Here is a 22,124-nt window from a genome sequence, read left to right on the forward strand (position 1 = left end):
TTATTTAGAGCTTGTCTCCTTTAAATATGTTGATTTTATTATTGATATACTCTATGAAAGTTTTATTTCTTTCTAGTTATTCTTATTGTTATTGTTGTCTTGAAGTTATAAAAACTAAATTTATTTTTACAATTGTAATTACTTATAACTCCTTAGTTATGTGATAGTGCATGGTAGTCAAGTATATTAATAATTAATCTAACTTATGATCAATAGAGTTCCAAGTATATTAATAATTAAATGTTTTTTTTTGTTAGCATAAAATATTGATGATTTCACTATATTAGTTTCTTTCCAAAATATATGTTTATTCTCATAAATATCTTTGATTATATTGTACTTGAAATGGTATATAAGTGTCTTAACATTTTTCCTATTAGATAATTTAACAAGTAAGAACATATTAATATGATATTACTATGGTAATCAAGTATACAACATTACCTTGTTGACATTATTATTTCATCATTTTCATTACTAGTCTTTTGTCAAGTTAATTTATATATATGAATTGTTTTAATTTGTATTATGTAATTATGCATATGAATTGTGTTTGAAATATTGGAGTATAAATATTAGTTTGTTAGCTAAAATAGTGGTTGAAATGAACAAACGATTCCCTAGACTTTGTTTGGGAGTGTAGTTTTGCAGGATTTAAAAAAATAAGCAAGTTGTGGAACCAAACCAAATTGTTTATGGTTAGTTCATACACATAAATTCAACATTAAACGTATTGAACCGATCGGAAATTGTCCTTCTATCCGATTAGGTCATGAATTGCACACAAAAATCTAACGGAAATGTTACACTCCTATTTTTTTTTCCATTGTTTGGAGGGATGGAATGAATGGTTATTTAAGATAAGCAATATCTTACTTAACATAAGCAAGGTTATTTAATATAAGCAAGGTTTTCATTACATTGATTCTAAAGTTTGGGGAAAAGAATTTTAGGATTTTGAATGATTTCACTTAGAGCGGCTTTATTTTCGCATAAATTCCAAAAAGAACGCTTTTACTTTGAAATTAGCTTTTGATATTTTAAAATAATTTTGTTTGACTTCTAGTAAAAAATGATTGTGGGAAAAACGTTTATTTGAGAATCTAAAAATAATAGCTTATGCCAAAACAGTTTTTAAGAAAGAGAAAAGAGAACTCAATATCATATGTTTTTTACAAAATTCGTCATATTTGAGAAACATAATTAACTTAATATACTTTTTAGAGATAAAATTTTGGATGTTACCTACATATAGCGAAACACGAATCAATTAAATAACAAAAAATGTACAGCACATTAAATGTTTACGCTGAGTGCATAGATTATTTTCTATAAAATTGAATACTTGATTTTCATTTTTCTTCTTATTAACACTTATCACTTTACTGCATACAAGTCCATGCTAAGTTTTTTAATGATATTTTTTATCTATATGATTTGAAGTATTTTTAAAATAAATTATTAGCTAACATTATTTTCAAAAAAAATATAATGAAAGTAATTTACGTTATTAATTTTTAATGTGATTAAAAGAAGAACCTTCCTTTATCAAACATGATTTTGATAAGTATCTTTAATATTATTTTCATAACAAAAAATATTGTTTTTATAATATTATACAAACAATTCAAAATTACTTTAAAAGGTCAAATTGCCTTAGAAGCTTGTAACCAAACTATTAAATTACTTTACTTAAACTACTTGCAAACTGTATGATCATGTGAACATTTTACTGGTGGAGTTTTCCTTGGATATTTGCAGACCATGAATCAAACAACACGGGCTTGATAGGATGCACCAGATGCAGAGCTGGCTCGGTCAGGATCATGCACCAGATGCAGAGTTGGCTCGGTCAGATTTGTGCATTAGATGTGGAAGCAATCTCAGTCAGGCATTAGCTCAATGAATGATGGTTGCAGTAGAGTTTTCTTATTGCACATTTAACACATGCTTAATTAATATAGAGCATGTGTTTTCTAGTTTGTTAAGATGGTTAGTTAGTTAGTTAGTTATGTTACTTGCATAACAAGTCATCGTATATATAAGGAACATCAATGTATCTTTATAATCAATCAATGAAAGTACATTCTTCACACATCTATCTTCTCTTCTAAAAACAATATGGTATCAGAGTTCTCAAATTGATAGCTTTGTTGCACCATCATTCTATCATTCTCAATATTCATACACTCAATTACATCGCATGCCTCAATCAACAAAATGGAGGTTGAATCAAACCAAACACAACATTCACAACAAAGCATTGATACATCACAGGATCCAAGGAGCCCTTATTACCTTCATCTAGGAGAGAGTCCAGGAGCAATATTAGTGCCACCACCATTAAATGGCACGAACTATCATAATTGGAGTAGAGCAATGAGGAGAGCACTCTCATCAAAAAACAAATTTAAGTTCGTCAATGGGATAATAAGGACTCCACAAGAAACAGATGCAGTATTTGATGCCTGGGAAAGGTGCAACACCATGGTAATCTCTTGGATCACAAGGTCTTTAAGCACACAAATAGCACAAAGCATAGTCTATATAGATAATTCACAAGAACTGCTTGATCTTAAAGAAATATTTTCAAAGGGTGACTATTTTAAAACCTCTGATTTGCTTCAAGAATTACACTCTATCTAACAAGGAGAAATGGATGTTTCCACATATTTCACTGATGTTAAGATCCTATGGGAAGAACTCAATTCATTAAGGCCTATGCCAACCTGCATTTGCACAAACAAATGCACTTGTGATTTTGTAAAGATTGTCAGAAATTATAGAGACTCAGAATATGTCATATGTGTGCTAAAGGGACTCAATGATCAGTACAATACAATCAAAACTCATATCCTTTTAATGGAATCATTGCCTCTCATCAACAAGGTTTTCTCTTTGGTAATTCAGCAAGAAAGAAAACAAGAAGGAGCCAAGAATGATCAGAGCAAAACCACATTGAATAATATCAACACTTACCAAACATGGAAGCCTCAATTCATTAAAAACAACATGAGAGTTGGGGCTAATTCCAATAATAGAGGAGGTGGTAGGAGATTTCAAGCAAATACAATAAATTATGGCACTCCTAACAACAACAAACTATGCACCTTTTGCAGCAAGGAAGGTCATACCACAGAAACTTGTTACTTCAAGCATGGATTCCCTCCAAACCTCAAGTCCAAATCAAAGGGAACCAATGCGGTCAATAGCTTACAATTAGTGGACCAGGAATATAAGACTATTCAGGACAATGTTGAGCATGCAAGAACTTCAGCAAGTGCAAACCATTCAAAACATGCCCAGTTGAGCATCAACAATGACCATATGATCAATCAGATTAGCCATGAGGCTAACAATGCAGATGGTGGCTACATATCACGTAACACCCTTCCTAATCAAGCTTGGATTCTAGATAGTGGAGCTACAGATCACGTCACTAACATTTTATCAAACTTTATAACTTACAAAACCATTAAACCATTTTTTGTTAAACTCCCTAATAATATCACCATTAAGGCAGAACACTTAGGAACTGTGGCTTTTTTTGACCATCTTGTTATGTATGATGTGTTGTTTATCCCTGGTTTTAAATACAATTTAGTTTTTGTTCACAAGCTTACCTCTTCCCTTAAATGCAAGCTTGTTTTTTATGAGGTTTCTTGTCTCATCTAGGATATGACTACCTCGAGAATGATTGGACATGCTGAAATGCACAACAATCTTTACATATTAACCAAGAATCCTCAATCTAATGATACTTTGCATACTATTACTTCTTTACAAAGGGAAAGTTTATCTTATTTTGATCTATGACATTTTAGATTAGGACATCCCTCAAATTACATTCTTGACAATATTTGCAAGTGTTTTCCTTATGTGAAGTATAATCCTGATAAGGTGTGTGATTTTTGTCGTTTAGGAAAGCATACCAAACTATCTTTTCCTAAAAGCAATGCACACACTTCACACCCCTTTGAACTTGTCCATATGGACATTTGGGGACCTTTAAATGTCTCTACCATACATGGAGACAAATATTTTCTTACTATAGGTGATGACTTTAGCAAATATACTTGGGTTTTTCTCATGACAACTAAGGCTAGCACTAGGAATCTGATAGACAATTTCATACAAATGGTGCATACTCAATTTAGCCTTAAGGTCAAGACTATTAGGAGTGACAATGGGGAAGAATTCATGATGCAAGATTACTATTCTAAGTTAGGCATTATTCATCAAACATCATGCATTGAAATACCTGAGCAGAACTCCATATTTGAAAGGAAACATAGACACATACTGAATACAACAAGAACTTTGCTCTTTCATTCTAATTTACCTACCTATTATTGGGTTATGATGTGCTTCATGTTGTTTATCTTATAAACCTATTGCCTACTGCTACTCTAGGGCTTAAATCCCATTTTGAGACTCTATTCAACAAACCTCCTACCCTTAACCACTCAAGAGTTTTTGGCAGCCTTTGCTTTGCCTCTACTCTAACTGCTCAAAGGACCAAATTGGATCCTAGAGCAAGAAAGTGTTCCTTCCTTGGTTACAAACCAGGTACAAGGGGTTACATTGTTCTTGACCTCTCAAATAGAAGTATACACCTCTCTAGAAATGTTGTGTTTTATGAACATATTTTTCCTTATAAGCCTCAGAACACACATACTAACACAGATGCAACTCCTACCTGCACCAAGAATAATCATGAGTTCATCTTTGACCGACATGTTATTCAGGAAAGACCTTTTACATCAATAGTACCTGAGACAGTTCCTACCCTCCAGCATTCTCAAGATCCATCACCTGCCCATGACTCACCTTTAGAGCCTTCTATCATAAGGTCTCACAGAATCACTCACCCACCAACCTACTTAAGAGATTATCATTGTAGTCTATTAAGTCAAAAACGTCTCCTACCAGCAACAACATCAAATATCCATTACATCATGTCCTATCCTATCGAGCCATGTCTCCCTCATACTCACATTACTCCTTCACCATTTGCTCACGCATAGAGCCAAAGACTTTTAACCAAGCTATCAAGTCCAAAGACTGGATCTAGACTATGCAGGATGAACTTGCAGCCTTAGCATGTAATAACACTTGGACTCTTGTCCCTCTCCCCCTGATAAAAGAACTATTGGATCTAAATGGGTTTACAAGCTCAAGTTTAATTATGATGGCAGCATCCAAAGGCACAAGGCCAGACTTGTTGCCAAAGGATATAATCAAACGTAAGGCTTGGATTATTATGAAACATTTGCTCATGTGGTCAAGCTTACCATAGTGAGACTCCTACTAGCCTTGGCTGCTAGTCAAGGTTGGTCCCTTCAATAACTTGACGTTAATAATGCATTTTTACATGGTGATTTGAATAAGAATGTTTACATGTCTTTACCTCAAGGTGTTCAATGCTCTACGCCTAACCTTGTATGTAAATTGAATAAATCTCTTTATGGATTAAAGCAGGCCCGCAGATAATGTTTTGCAAAATTGTCCACTGCCCTGACTTCCTTAGGCTATAAGCAATCTTCACATGATCATTCCCTATTTACAAAAACCATGTATAACAAATTTACTGCCTTATTGATATATGTTGATGATTTAATCTTAGCTGGTAATGATGATTCTGAAATCAATTTTGTCAAGAAACACATTGATGACAATTTTAAAATCAAGGATTTGGGTGCCTTAAAATATTTCTTGGGTTTGGAAGTGGCAAGATCTAAGCTAGGCATAACTTTGTGCCAAAAAAGTATGCATTGGACTTATTGCTTGACACGGGGTTCTTGGAATCCAAACCTGTTACCACTCCTATGATCAAAAACACCCATCTCCATCAAAATGACAGCAACTTGTTTCATGACCCTGTCACTTCTAGACAACTGGTTGGAAGGTTTCTTTATTTGACAAATACTAGGCCTAACTTAGGCTTTTATATTCAACAACTAAGCCAATTTATGGTTGCCCCTACTATAAACCATTACAAAGTTATGATAAGAGTCTTTCGTTACATCAAAAGCAACCCTGGTCAGGGGTTGTTTTATTCTGGTACATCCATGATAATCTTAAGGGATTCACTGATTCAGACTCGGCAGCCTGCCCTGATACAAGGAGATCCATTTCTGGTTATTGTATGTTCTTAGGTGATTCTCTTATCTCTTGGAAGCCCAAGAAGCAAAACACTGTGTCAAGATCTTCCACAGAAGCTGAATATCGAGCTTTGGCAATTGCATCATGTGAGGTACAATGGCTTACCTACTTACTTACTGATTTTCTAATTCCTTTTAAACAACCTGCAATCCTTTATTGTGACAATAACTCAGCAAGGTATATTGCTGCTAATCATGTCTTCTATAAGAGGACAAAACATATAGAAATTGATTGTCATGTTGCTAGGGAAAGACTACAAAACAAGCACTATCATTTGCTTCTTATTAGCTCTGAACAACAAATTGCAGACCTATTAACTAAGGCCTCAGATCCCTATGTTTTTCTACACTTATTGTCCAAGCTTGGAGTGGTGAATATCCACTCTCAAGCTTGATGGGGGATATTAAATTACATTACTTAAACTACTTGCAACTTTATGCTCATGTGAACATTTTATTGGTAGAGTTTTCCTTGGATATTTGCATACCATGAATCAGACAACTCAGGATTGATAGGATGCACCAGATGCAGAGTTGGCTCGGTCAGGATCATGCACCAGATGCAGTGCTGGCTCGGTCAAGATCATGCACCAGATGCAGAGTTAGCTCGGTCAGATTTGTGCATCAAATGTGGAAGCAATCTCAGTCAGGCCTTGGATCAATGAAGCACGTGCACCAAAATTACAAAATTGTTTGTAATTTTGTATAAATCTTTTTGACCAAACCCATTGAAAAATCGTTTTCCAAAGCTAAAACAAAAGGACCGTTAATTTGTTTGTTAAAAATAAAATAAACAATAAATTCTTTATTTTTTTCCACTTCATTTCATATCATATCATTCTCCTCTATCATTTCCTTGGTTAACTCTTAAATACAATAATGATAGGAATTGCCTAGGTAGTACGTTTGTGTAATTTGAGATTTAAGATGTTTGATAAATTTTATTACCTACATTAAATAATTTTACTATTTTACTAAACATAATACATAGTGGTATTTTATTAATAAATGGTTATAAATTCAACATGTTACATATATTAAATTACTTATATTACATATATTTGCATAAATATTTGATAGGGATATTTTTTGTTAGTGTTATGAAAAACATATAAGTCGGTTTAACTAGTGAATCGGTCCATATATCAGTAAGATACATCACTTATATTATAATGTTTTATTTTAATTTAAACAACACCGGTCATATTAGCCATTTTTTATTTAACATTAGTTTTTTATGAAAATGATTTATTTTTATCAAAATATTATTAAAAATGATCAAACAAACAATGAAGACATTTATGGGATGAGCAATTAGCATCCTGAAAGGAATTAATTTCTTAGTCCTAGGGTGAAAGAATACTATTGATAGTACTAAAAATGAATAAACTAAAAGTTGTATCATTGTACATTTGAGTATGGGGAGCAGGACCCGACCCTTCATACTCATCTGGCATGGTTTGAATAATGTCAAATCTCATCGGGTATAGGACAAGTATAACTCGACCCGTCCAATGGTCATTCATTCTCATGTTTATATGTGTCTCTATTCAATTGTGTACAAAATAATGATACATATTTGGTTGAAATTATAATTAATTCTCTAATTTTTCATGTTATATACAAGATTAACAATATATATACATATATCATTTTATATGTTAAATTAATGAAAGATTTTATCTAAAATAAGTATGCATTATATTTAATCGGGTCTAGGGTCGGGTCTAGATTCAAAAACCGACTCAATCGTCATTTAGAGTCGGGTTACCTAGAGTCGGGTCCAGATTCAAAAAATGACTTGACTAACATTTAAGGTTAAATAAGTGATAAGTTTTTACCCGTCCAACTCGACTTATACTCATCCCAACATGTGAGTATATAGCATTTGCGCTAAATCAAATTCTGGGTGTTAAAAGTGATTTGAAAAAAAGTAATTAACCACTCGCCCTAAAAAAACTTAGCAATAAATAGTTTTTCAGATAATAATTTTTACTTTGCTATCAATGATTTTCTTTGTTTGGAAATGATTTTTATTTTTACAAAATAAAATGTTTTGTATTTGACTTTTAAACAAATGATTTTTTTGAATTAAGTATCTTCTTTTTGCATTAATTTGTCTTGAATTTTCAATTTAAAAATCAGATTTGTTAGTTTAGAAGTATGATTAAAGTTATTGATTTGAGTTTAATGTGAAAGTCTCTTCATTAAGGTATTTCACACCAAAACTCATTCATAAATTGGAATATGATGGAAACATAATTGGTTTAAGTGTCTAAGTCTCATGTAATGTGATATGAATAATGTATATTTTGGTATAAGGAGATAGGCTATCTTATCTAGCTAATAAGATCATGACATGTATCATATTTAATTATTTTCTACAAAAATATTTCTAAAATTAAATAAAACAATACACATTTATATTTTTACTAGTTGAATGAGATAAATTCTTATATGATATTAAGTGGAATAACTATCCTCACATGAAATTGAAGTATGATCAATTTATGTATTATAATCATTACATTATTTATCATTCATTTGAATTACTTGTTTTTTTTAAGATTCAATGATAATTAAATATGAATTGTGGATGTTACAATAATAGTGTATAAAACTCATACATTAGTACATTTTTTTTCTCTTAAAAGAAAAAGAAGAGTGACACATTATTAAGCTTGTAAGATTACTTAAACTTAGATTTTTCTCATAAGTAAAAGCATAATGTTATGTATTTAGGCTTTGTTTAGGAGTGATTTTGGAGGAAAATGAAAGTGATGACTTTAGAAAGTCTTCTCTTATTTGAGAGGACAAGGTTTTTGAGAGTTTTTCACCCTCTAAAACTTCTTAGTGTGTCTATTTTTATAATTCCTTAATTTGAGGTTTTTCTGAAGACAAATGGTATGTTTGAGAGTTGAGTTTTAGAGGAGAATGAAGAAAAATGGAAGACTTTAGAGTCATCTCACCAGTGTATTTCATACCTCTCAAGTATTCTATTTCTCTTAATTCCCCTCCAAAACTCAACCTGCAAACAACTCCAAAATGTAAAAGTAACTAAATATTTTAGTAAAATTATATAATTATATATTATTGTTCATTTCTCATTGTTAATTATATTTGTAAAGGAAAAATAAATAAAAAACTCTAACCTTATCATCAATTTATCACCCCTTATCTGAATTTCATACTCCCAAACAATAGAGATAATTATCTTCCTTTCTCATTCATTCCTCCATTTCTTAACTATTTGATCTTTCTCATTCTCTTTTACTCCTAACTCATAAATAAAACCTACATAATTATTTGTTTGTGCAATAAGTTAAAGGAGAAAAAGGAGAATTGACCATAAAGAATGGTTGGTTTAAAAGAAGATAATATTGGGACAGAATAGTCATTTAAGAGATTGTAGAGGGCAAGAGAAATTATTAATAGGATGAGTTGGTTGGTAGTAAACGGAAGGGCACCGACGAAACGGTGATTGGATAGATTGCCACCCATATAAATAAGCATTGTGGTCTTTTGAATACACGAGAAAAAAATGTTTGCACTAACAGATTTTTATACATTGTTAAAATATTTTTTATTTATATTTAATTAATTATTAACTCTTGAATAAGTAATACAAATGAGTGATAGCAACCAATATATTAATTGTTTATAAATTTTTTACGGACAATATAAAAATATTATAAGTAAATATAAATTTTGTTAGTTTTTCAAATTATTTTACTTAAAATAATTAAAAATAAAAACTGTTAAACGTTCTTTTATGTGACGTGTGGTCATCATCGTCTATTATATTAGAATAATATGTGATGCATCTTTGTACCACATGCTACATAAAATGTTGGGTTAAAGACTCTATTGATTTTGTTCCAGACTCCAGAGAAATGAGATTAATAAATAAAGATCGTAACTTCGATGCATCGTTAGTATAAATTTTTTATACAATTGATATATTATTCATTATTGATTTGTATTATTTTTGTTTGAGAATAAACTATAATTAACATGTGAACAATAAATGACTTTTTGATAATAAAATTAATATTTATACTACTAATATATACATATTAAATTCATAAATAAATTACAATACAAATCATAAAAACTTGCTATTAAAGTATTATCCTAATTCCAAGGAAGTCATCATTTAGTGGGAAAAGAGGATGATTATTCAAACACAAGGATTGAGGTGGAGGGTGATAATCCAACAATGAAGTGGATTGTAATTTCAAACCACTCACGTTGCAATTATATAATATTATTGATTAGTACAGTGATATATTCAAAATGATTAAAAAGTTAATGGTTTGATTCATGAGAACAACACTTGATGAACTGTCATATACTCCAGAAAGGATTAATTCTTTACGAATTAGAGATATGCTTAGTAGTATTAAATTTGGGGTTTGGTCAACTTTTATTATCCTCAATATGTATATAGTATTAGAGTAGGTTCACCTTTTGTGACCTATCCAGTCACTATTATGCTACAGAGGTCTTGTAAATTCAAAACTTCGATTAGTTATTTCCATTTGTTAATCACATTCTCGTTAATATTTATTTTATTTTTTTCAACATAATAACAATTCCAAATTTTATGTACAATTATCCAAATAAATAAATACTAGGATGCTCTAATATACCATTCTGTTTTTTTGTTATATATATATATTGGTTACTCTTCACTAATGATCATTCTAAATGTATTTGATCTCCTTGATGAATTATCTAGTAATTTTTTTCCCATCGACAACATTTCTCTCCATGATTATGGTATTACATTTTTTCCCATTGAATTATAATAGCACTAACTTTTTCCCAGTCATAATTATGATATACCACGAAGTTCTTTTCTCACCAAACGACATCATGGTGGTGATGTCTTTTATCTCATTGACGAATTATGTTAATGATGTCTTTTTTTCTATCAACGATTATTCTGGTGGTGATTATACATGTAATTTATATTTCATTGTTGCATTTTCTCCAAATGATAAATTATGTTAGTAATTAATTCCTTTATCATCAACTACACTCATTTAGTGGTGTTTAAATAACATATTTTCAATGTTTTATGTGTATTTAAATAACACTTTATTAGAAATATTGTAATTAAGTGGTTAACAAATTCTCGATGAACCAAACTAATTCAAGTTGACGAATGATGAGTCAAGTAGAACAGCTCGTGAATTTCAATTGAGTGAAGTTCAAGCTAGAAATATAGCTTGTCTCAAGCTCGATTTGAATTTTAAGCTGAGAAAATTATTATTAAGCTAAATGTTCAATCCTACTTCTTCATTACATTTATAAACTCAAATAACAAGTGAAAATCTATTTTTATTATGATAAATAAATTGACTCCAACAATATCAAGTTAAACGATAAAACCATTCATAAGAACGAATTAAAGTATAAAAAAATATATTATATCATATAGTTTATAATGATATGAGAACCCAATTGAATCGAACCATCTGAATAAAGCAATATTGTTTGTGGGCTTATTGATCCACTGGGCCGACCTGGTCCGAATCCATATGACCCGACCCGTTTTCGGTTCTTGGAGGTTATATAAGTTCTATTTGCGAACGAAGAATGCAGAAACTGCGCGATAGAAAAGAAGAACTAGGGTTTTCATTCATCTTTTTTGTGTAGAACAATTTCAATCAGAAAACAACTATGATTTACGATGTTAACTCTCCCCTTTTCCGATCTTTCCTCAGCCAGAAGGGAGGCGCTTCTGACAAGAGGTATTTATCCTCATTTCTCTCTTATTTGTTGAATTAGGGTTTTGTGTTTTGGTTATGTTTTTTTTCTAAATGAGATTTATTTTTGTGTAGAAATAGATATATCGATTGAAATTGGATGCTGTATTTGTAAATTATTCTCAATTGTAACAAATTTAAAAAAAAAACACAATCATGTCTGAAATATAGAGTGAGTTTCATGAGTACCCCTTTCCTTTATATATATAATTACAATGCTAAGGACGCTAAGGTTGTTTCCCTTATAGCCTGGAGGTTATGAGTTCAAATCCCGGAAAAACATCCTATATGCCTATGAATTTAAGACTGTGTATGTCTACCCGAGCCTTGGGTATTGGGCTGCCTTTTTTATATGTATATACATTCATGATTGGGAAAAGTGAATGTGATTTGTACGATGTTGTGGTTCTCATGATTTTCTATGGTGGATGGTGATACATATTTGAGACTTTCTTGTATTCAGAATTTAAAACAGTTGTTATTTAGCGTAGTCTTTAGCTTTTGTATATGGCACATGCTTCTTTATGCATATCCAGAAAAGAAGTAAAAGAAGGAATACAAATTCTATCTTAGCACATGTTTTGTGAAATCCAGAATAGTCCATCATGTAGAGCTCAGCTTTGGGGCTGGGGGACTTGGGAAAGGTCATATGGTTGCATTTTTCAATCATGTGCATAATTCGTAAATTATTCCTGTCTAAAACTAATGGCTTTGTAAATTGTCAACTGTTAATCTTCGGTGTGGTAATGTGTGTCTTAATTTATGATGATGCTTGTTAAAGAATTAACAACTGATGCAACCATCATGATTCAACGATGTTATCAGAATTGTAATTGATTAAGTGTGTGCAGTGGTAATTGATGTGCATGTTTGGGGCGGTATACAGTTAACTGAATGGTCATTTAACTTTATCTATGTTGACTTTGTTATTCCACAAGGAATGATATCAGAAGGTTCTACTTTACCACCTTAGCTTATTTTGTTGTAATTGCCTCCTCCCTCTAAAAAAAATGTCGTTAACTTTTTATTAAAAATAACCGGAGTTTGGCTTGTACTCTAAAAGCCAAGGAATATCAGATGTTTGATTATTTGTTTTTCTGACTGTTTCTTGTTGATCCTGTTTCTGCAATTATGTTGTTAAAGTCTAATGATAATCACTATTTGTTTTGGTTCTCAGGAAAACCGAGGAGCAGAGGCCGAAAGAGCAGAGACCCAAAGCCAATGAGAACAAACCTGTTATGACAGATTGACAACTGTGTGGCTGCAATGAGTTGTATGATGCAGTGTAGTAAGATGTTATTGAGTGAGTTCTATAAAGAGTAAGAACTTTTGGCCTTGTTCTATTTGGCATATGTGCCGGATCTAAAGCTAGTAACTGTGATAGTTTCGTTTCGGTTACGGTTATTTTTGTTATCATGAAATTGTGGACACATGCGTTTATGGCAATGAAGGTACTTGTTTAAATGTTTCTTTTGAAATACTGTATCTTTCATACATATTGGGGAGCTTCAAATCTATGAAGGTGTCACAATGGGTTGTGGTCTACTTCAGAGTAGAGAGCAAGTTATAAATTGAGTCATCAGATTTCAACCCCAAAATTTTTAGCAATGAACCTCAAAATTTTGTGTCTACAATATTGTTCTTTTCGTTATGTAGTACCCGTCACAACCCTTTCTTCTTCCTTTCTCCTACCCCTTTTCTAAAACTCTTTCATTCCTTCACCACACTCAAAAGTAGTGGTGATCATGGATTGGGTAGGTTCTCACTCTAAATGTTGTTGGTTGGGTCATTTTTTAAACCCATCCTAAATGTTGGCTGACTATGCTTTTGAACTCAACTTTAGATTCCTTAATGCAAACTTTTTTAGATAAAATCTTCTTAATATTAATTATTATTATAAATTATATATATGTAGATATTTTATTATTAATTTAGATATGCGTATATAATGAAAAATAGAGATTTCTTTTCCTTTCGTGAGCCTTGATTATTGATTGAATCTAATTTTTTGAATCAAACTTAATCTTGACTCGATAAAATCCGACCATCACAATCACGTTAGTATAATCTCAACAGCTGTTTAAAATATTGATCCATATAAATATAATTAATTTTAGTTTGTTGTTCAAAAATAGTTTTATGACTCAACTATACAATGTTTGAGTTTATAAATCATAGTTAGCTTCATATACCGAATTAGTCATTATCTATTTAGGATCACATCATCAGTATAATAAAGCATAAAGTCTGCCACTTCCTAAATTGGTTAGTTGGAATTTAAATTTATTAGCTTAACCAACTTTGTGCTACCCCATCAAGCACACTTATTGCATTATTTTGGAATGGACAGTGTAACTTACACTATTATCATTACAAGTGCATGCAATTTAGTCTTGTTTACAATGTTCCATAATTTAGTCTATGATTTTTTACTTCTAAAAATTATTAATATACATGAATACAGAATAATACATTCATAATATAAAAACATTTATGCACATATCATATTTTCAATATAAAATGGTTTGAACACTTTTATTCATTGTTAGTGCATAGGTCTTTCTTTCTCATTCCCATTAATTTATCTTGCATGGTTGAGATTTATAAAGGCAATGATTTTCATTTGGTGGAGGTTGACATTTGCTACTATGAGGAATCTGCCTCATCATTATACTAGCTCACTAAGTGAGATTAGTTATTAAAATAATCGTGAGAATAATAAATTTAATTCTTACATCACGTATGAACATTTATAATTAAAAGTTAATTATTGATTATATGGTTACTTCCTTTAATCTTTCTTTCAAGTAAGGTTCAATCATTCATATTAAATATTCTTATTTATTACAATAACAAATGTTTTCACTTGAGTCACTCCATACAACATAAAATAAGAATAACTAATATGAATCATTAGATCTTATTGAATAGTCAAGATTAAAAGATAAATACATATTATTATCATATGACCAATAATTGATTTTTAATACTAACTACATCAATGTATGATTGTAGGATTTAGATTTATTGAGAACTGTTATGATTTGAGTGACTATAATGGTGTTGGCATTCCTCTCTTATTTACTAAGATGATACACTTACTTAAGAGATAGATTTGGAAGGAGTTGGGATCCTCTCCATAATGGAGAGGTAAGTAAGAACATGAAAAATAAAATAAAAAAATAGAAGAATGTAACATTTTTATCCTTTAAATATAATTATATGATACATCTCCCTATTAATACAAGTGTAAAAATAACAATTTGTTTCTCCAATGATGAAAAGGATCCCGACACATTTTGAAAGGTACACTTACAGGAGTAAGAATCATCTCCATTAATGGAGAGACAAATACTACAAAAAATAAAGAAAACATTGACATGGTAAAACATTTTTATCCCTATAATATAATAACACTTTTGCCATTAAAATTACATGTAAAATTAAGTATTTGCCTCTCCATTCTGCAATTTTGAGTCTTACCAATTTTCAGTAGTAATGATGGCATGCTCCAAAACATTTGTTAACTGTTGAATTGTATCATAATTTAAGATGTGATTTTTGTATATCAGCAAATAAACTTGGGTAGTTGTAAAAACACATCTCATTATCCTCTAATGAATTTTTTGCAGAACAAATCTAATATGACATTAAATTTGCACACGGTTTCACTAATAATTATGTTCATATATATATATATATATATATCATTCAAGTTGCACTTTTAAATGAAAAAATGTATAGAATTTGCATTCCAGCTCATTTGAGTGTGAAAGTAAAGAAAGAATATTTGAATAGAAATAATGTAACAATTTAGGGTTGCAAATAGTGAAATAGAACGCGTACAACTAGATATCTATTCTATGATGCAAAACGCTGCCATTAGATGTAATACTAGATAGTGACACCTTCACTTTCCTTTGATATCTGAAACGTCGGATCACACACAAAGGAAGCATATTAATGAGAGATGGAGATCAACTATCCTAAATTGTGTGTTAGTCAACGTTCCAAGTCAGTTAAAGTATTCTATTTTTTTATTTTTAAATTTTTTATTTTATCCATGTGTTAACATATGATTGTCTTGAGATAAAGAATAAGATACCGTTACAGGTGATGCCCAGTCATTAATGAGTCCATGTTTGAAAACTATTTTGGTGATAGCATGAGTTATTATAAAATACAATAAACTAACCATGTAGGTAAGGATGATAACCTAACTCGTGTAAAGGTGAGATTGCAACTAAGAGATAGTGAATTAGTTAACTTAAAATAACGACCATTTTTTCTACAAAATTAAGAGTTAAAGTGCAGCGGAAAATATATGAATAAAATTAACAAGTAAAATCAAAGAGTTAAGGAAGAAGAGAATATATACACAAGGATTTTTATACTGATTCACTTTCTTGTCCACCAAAGGCTATGTCCGGTACTCTTACAGTACAAGAGATTTTTCTACTAAAGATTATGAGTTGCTATTACAATATCTCACCCGAGATCTCTATTTACCTTACCCATTCCTTAATAATTATACACTTTTGGAAAACACATTTTCATTTCTTATCATACCCCGTGAAAGAAAATATTCTACAATAATAATGAAGAATATTCAACAATGGCGGAATTGCTTTTACAAGTAAGTGATGTAACTTGCAATCCAATCAACTCTTTTGTATACTTAGTAATAATGCTCTTTATAAGTTTGTAAACTTGAAACACTTTAACTTTAAGCAACTTCAGAAAAATCAACTTTGAAAGTTTAAGAACTTGTTACCAAAAGTGCAGAAAATAATTTTAGAACATGTGTGTGTTGTGATTATAAGTTTTAATGCCTTTATATAGACTTTCCAATCAACCAAAATGTCTCTTTGAAAGGGTAGGAATTGATTAAAATAAAACCATGTCTTTTAGGTTGAAACTCATTCACTTTAAATTTGAAAATCTCATGCAACAACTCTTAATAAAATATAGATGATAATTTTCTTGTCCAGCCCCATTACATTCATAATAAGGTTCAAGATTAAGTAAACAAAAATCTACAAGGACCCATTTCGTTGTCATTCTTACATGTATGGTTATTTATAATCATTATTACTTTTTTCTTGAGTGTTCCTTAAAGTGATATTTTATGTTTGGTCTGATATTCTAAGACTCAATGAAACTTTAAATAAACTAAAATGTTGAAAGTTCGATTCCTAAAAGCAATATTTATTGGGAGAAGTACATACCATAAAATGGATTAGTTCGTTATTCATATAGTAAGGGATACTATTCTTTATGAAAAAACACTTAGTAGAAACTTAAATGAGTAAAAAAAGAATGCAATTTAATTATATACTTGGTAGATAATTAAATAAATAAATTATATGTAATAATTGTCTTAAACAGTTGCTAATCAAATATATTTCACATAACAATATTTTTAAATATAAGATAATAAAAAATATTCTCTTATCAGAAGATAATTTATCTTCTTAAATTCACTTATTATTTGATATGTTTCTTATTTTTCTTTTCTTCAATAAGTTTTTATTTTAAAATATCTTATAAAAGACACATGTCAACCACTAAATAGATTTAAGGAGATAAATTATCTCCTGATATGAGAATATATTTTATTCTCTAAATATAATCATCACCACGAAAGGGGAATTATAAGGTGGTCCATATCATTAAGGTGAAAGATGTTATAGGTTCGAGTCTCATCCATAATAAATTAAAAAAAAAATTATAAGATGATTTGATGATTAAATTCCAGATTAATGAATAATTATTAATTACTAATTAACAACTACAATTCTCATTACCAATATTAGCGATACAATGATATAAGGTCTTGTTTGATTCTCAAAAAGAATAAAAATTAGTGATTTGATTCATATGAGTAACATTTATTAGGTGAGACAATCATACTCATAATTAGTTTTTTTTATAGGCAATTGTTCGCATGTTACTATTTTTTTATTGTGAGTGAAACTCAAACCATCTTTCTCCTTCAGTGTGTTCTTAAATTATTCTCAACGAAATAAGAACATTCTTACTTTGTTCTCCATTGTGTCATTCTTATTTTACGTTTTTTGTTCTTAAATAAGAACAATTATTGGTTGTTCTTAACCAAAAGAAAGTGACAAGAGAAGTAAATGTTATGGAGAAAAAAATATAGATATTGTGAGATTCAAATAAGAATAAGAATGATGTTTGTCATTTGAAATAAAATAATATATTTTTCTTATTTTATTGGAAATTGTAATAAATTACAAAATAATTTAGGAGACCAAATAAAAATGAAATTTTTGTTCTCCCTATTACTTTATCTTACTTCTTACTTGTGTCACCCATAGAATAAAGGCTCTTACTACAAAAAAAAAAAAAGAACTATCATTCTCATTAATTCTATTCAATTATATCTCTCTAACACTATATATATAAATAAGATTTCTCTCCCCTTCCTTCTTTTCTGCGTCGGTAGGACATAGTGAGAGAAAGAAAATGAGTGCATGATTTTCAGAGTTCAGACTCAGAAACTCACTCATTTCTTCTTCTAAACTCTGTTTCTATTTCATTTTCATTTTTCTGATTCTGAACACAAAATGTTAAATCTTCGCTTTCCACGTTCAAGGATCCGAATCTTCAGATTTTTCTCTGCCATCTCCATTACACTCTGCATTCTCTTCACTCTCTCTTTTTTCTTCACTACTCATTCTTATTCCACCAACCAACAACATTACCATTCGGTGAGTTTCCATTCCCACTTAGCATTACTTTTCTTTTTTTGTGAATTTTCTCGATTTTTATCGTTTTCTGTTTCTGGGTTTGTTTAATTCGAAGAAAAAATTGATGGGGTAGAGTTAGTTTTGGTTCCTATTGTCTGGATTCAAGTGGGTCTGGATCCGATTCTCTCTTGATCCAGTTAGGGTTTTATGTTGTGTGCCAATTTTCCCTGAAAAAAGCACTGTTTGTTTTTGGTCTTGGAAATTTGTAATTGAAAAATTGGTGGGGTAGGGTTAGTTTTGTATCGTGTTATATGAATTCAAGTTATTCCGATTCGGGATTCAATTCACTCTCAATCTAGTAGGGTTTGTTGTGTGCTAATTTTGAGTGGAAATATAAGTAGAAAGAAAAAAGTTTGTATGCTAATTTTTAGCCATTAGGCTTGATGTGTGCTAATTTTTTTCTATGAACAAACATGATTAATTTTTCTCCTAGTTTGAGTTAATGGTTTATTTTATTTTTCTGGGAATAAAAAGGTGTAACGAAGCTAGATTAATTTGTCGTTGTGCTTTTGAACTAGGGTTCTGATGGTGGTGTTGTAAGTGGATTCTTGTCGATAAAGAGATCCATTCTTGCTCTTAAATCGGATCCCCTCAAGCCCCGCTTGGACCAGATCCGTAAGCAAGCTGATGACCATCGCCATTTGGCTCTTGTGTATGCATCTTATGCACGGAAGCTCAAGCTTGAGAGCTCCAAGCTTGTTAGGATTTTTGCAGAGTTATCGCGAAACTTCTCGGATCTAATGAACAAACCTCAATATAGGACCTTCTTCAGTAACGATGCAGTCCCTGTTGATGAAGCAGTGGTTCGCCAAATGGAGAAGGAAGTGAAGGAGCGCATTAAGACCACACGCCAGGTTATTGGTGAAGCCAAGGAATCCTTTGATAACCAGCTCAAGATTCAGAAGTTGAAGGATACCATTTTTGCTGTGAATGAGCAGTTAACCAAGGCAAAGAAGCAAGGAGCTTTCTCGAGCTTGATTGCTGCCAAATCGATTCCGAAGAGTTTGCATTGTGTCTCAATGAGGTTGATGGAAGAGCGGATCGCTCATCCTGAGAAGTATTCAGATGAGGGGAAGCCTACTCCTGCTGAGGTTGAAGATCCTAAGCTGTACCACTATGCCATATTCTCGGATAATGTTGTTGCTGCTTCTGTAGTCGTCAATTCAGCAACGAAGAATGCAAAGGAACCATGGAAGCATGTGTTTCATGTTGTGACTGATAAGATGAATCTTGGAGCAATGCAAGTGATGTTTAAGTTGAAGGATTATAACGGTGCTCACATTGAGGTTAAAGCAGTTGAGGATTACAAATTCCTTAATTCTTCGTATGTGCCAGTCCTTCGACAGCTGGAGTCGGCTAACCTTCAGAGATTTTACTTTGAGAACAAGCTTGAGAATGCTACAAAGGACACAACAAATATGAAGTTTAGGAATCCCAAATATTTGTCAATATTGAACCATTTGAGATTCTACTTGCCGGAGATGTATCCAAAGCTTCATAGAATTTTATTTTTGGATGATGACATAGTAGTTCAGAAGGACCTTACTGGGTTATGGAATATTGATATGGATGGCAAGGTGAATGGAGCTGTAGAAACATGTTTTGGGTCATTCCATAGATATGCACAGTACATGAATTTCTCACACCCCTTGATTAAAGCAAAATTTAATCCAAAGGCTTGTGCATGGGCTTATGGAATGAATTTCTTCGATTTGGATGCTTGGAGAAGGGAAAAATGCACAGAAGAGTATCATTACTGGCAGAATCTGGTAAGATTAAGACTTTGAAGCTGTTCAGTTAATTCTTCATGTATTACTTCACTGCATCTTTTCTGTTCTTTATTTTAACATTCTCAAACAACATTCGGTAATAAAACATACGCCCCTGGTTTTAGATTGTTACTAAAACCATTGCACGCTGTTTGATGGCTGCTGATACTGTTAGTTTCCATGACCATGTGATGTTAACCAATGCATCACAGGCAGCGGTGCTAGTGGCTGCATTTTCAGAAATTACAATATAGATTAATCTTATCGGTTATATCTTTTTTCATTGTCGATCTTTTGAATTATAATCTTTAGCCTATATGATATTTAACTGGATATGCTCATGCTTCTGCAGAACGAGAACCGTACCTTGTGGAAATTAGGTACATTGCCACCGGGTCTAATCACATATTACTCAACAACAAAGCCATTGGATAAGTCATGGCATGTTCTAGGACTTGGATATAACCCAAGCATCAGCATGGATGAGATTAGAAATGCAGCTGTGGTGCATTTCAATGGTAACATGAAACCGTGGCTCGATATTGCAATGACTCAGTTCAAGCCACTTTGGACAAAGTTTGTTGACTATGAGTTAGATTTTGTTCAAGCCTGCAATTTTGGTACCTAATTCCCCAAGTTTCTACTCATTTGTTGATGCTGTATCAAGTGCCACAGCAGTTATTTTCTGGTTATATAATGCTTATACATTTAATAGAGTTCCTAGCTTAGTGCAAGAAAAAATATTGCTTATATCCAATTGTAAAATACTTATTTAGTATAGCAATTCTTAGATGTATTTCTCTTATTTATCCACAATGTTTATGCCATAATATTATTTTTAAGATGTTCTCAGTCCTGAACAAAATTACCTTGTTAAATATTTTACCTTCAAACTTGCCTTATGCTGCTATCAGTCTTTGGATTTTGTTTAGAACAGTTTCAAATTTGGTAATTGGTCCTTATTTTCTTCATTATGGCTTTAGTTACAAAGTCATAACTCATAAGGCATCATTACCAAAAGAATATCTATATTAAATCATGTTGAATGGAAGGTGTGTGCTAAAGAGTTAGATATCCTTTCACTATGAACTTCCATGTTATTATGAGATTATCCACCAATTCAATATGGATAGTGGAAACAAACACAACCTTTCTTGAATTCCAAGCACTATAGACTTAATTTATTGTCTTTTTCTCCCTCCATAATCCATCAAGCTCTTCTTCTTATTATAAGATCGTGATTGGATCCACATATGTTTGGTAAAAAGTATATCTTCTCCTTTGCTTTGAGAATAATCAAAAAAGGAAAGTGTTCAATTGGAACATGAAAATGTGACTGAATTGGTTCTAGTTACTCTTCGGAACAGAGTGGAAGAAGTGAGGAGATTCTCGAGCGAGGAAAAGGATCCAATGACTTTGAAAGAATTGAATGAGGAGTCGTATGAAGTGAAAATCTCATGTACAGTTATGTAGAGTGGCAGTAAGGGTACTTATCTGTCAACTTTTGTATTATCACCCCAAAAACTAAACTCTACCTTATGTGAAGTTGCCAGAGTATGCTTAACCTCTGGATTTGGAATCACTGCTTATATATCCAGTATTCGTCATAATTTACAATATTCCGTAGTCTTAGTAAGAGGAGGG

General features: G+C 31.4%; 1 protein-coding gene and 1 long non-coding RNA gene across 2 annotated transcripts; both read left to right on the forward strand.

Moving 5' to 3' along the window:
- LOC109360824 lies at window positions 11,711-13,416 on the forward strand. The gene is made up of 2 exons (XR_002109224.1): window positions 11,711-11,923; window positions 13,116-13,416. It is a non-coding gene; the product is annotated as an uncharacterized LOC109360824 (long non-coding RNA).
- Window positions 18,406-21,370, forward strand: LOC109360822 (galacturonosyltransferase 8-like). Its single transcript, XM_019605966.1, has 3 exons — window positions 18,406-18,672; window positions 19,230-20,480; window positions 20,833-21,370. The coding sequence occupies exons 1-3, from the start codon at window positions 18,529-18,531 to the stop codon at window positions 21,106-21,108; spliced, it is 1,671 nt and encodes a 556-aa protein (XP_019461511.1). The 5' UTR covers window positions 18,406-18,528; the 3' UTR covers window positions 21,109-21,370.

Source organism: Lupinus angustifolius, chromosome LG11 (genome assembly GCF_001865875.1).
Source record: "Lupinus angustifolius cultivar Tanjil chromosome LG11, LupAngTanjil_v1.0, whole genome shotgun sequence".
Taxonomy (NCBI): domain Eukaryota; kingdom Viridiplantae; phylum Streptophyta; class Magnoliopsida; order Fabales; family Fabaceae; genus Lupinus; species Lupinus angustifolius.

What these genes read in the sequence shown, in the direction of transcription:
- LOC109360822 (XM_019605966.1), top strand. Translation starts at nt 18,529, where the DNA reads ATGTTAAATCTTCGCTTTCCACGTTCAAGGATCCGAATCTTCAGATTT. An exon ending in ACCAACAACATTACCATTCG is followed by an intron (nt 18,673 to 19,229) that starts GTGAGTTTCCAT and finishes CTTTTGAACTAG; the next exon opens with GGTTCTGATGGTGGTGTTGT. An exon ending in ATCATTACTGGCAGAATCTG is followed by an intron (nt 20,481 to 20,832) that starts GTAAGATTAAGA and finishes ATGCTTCTGCAG; the next exon opens with AACGAGAACCGTACCTTGTG.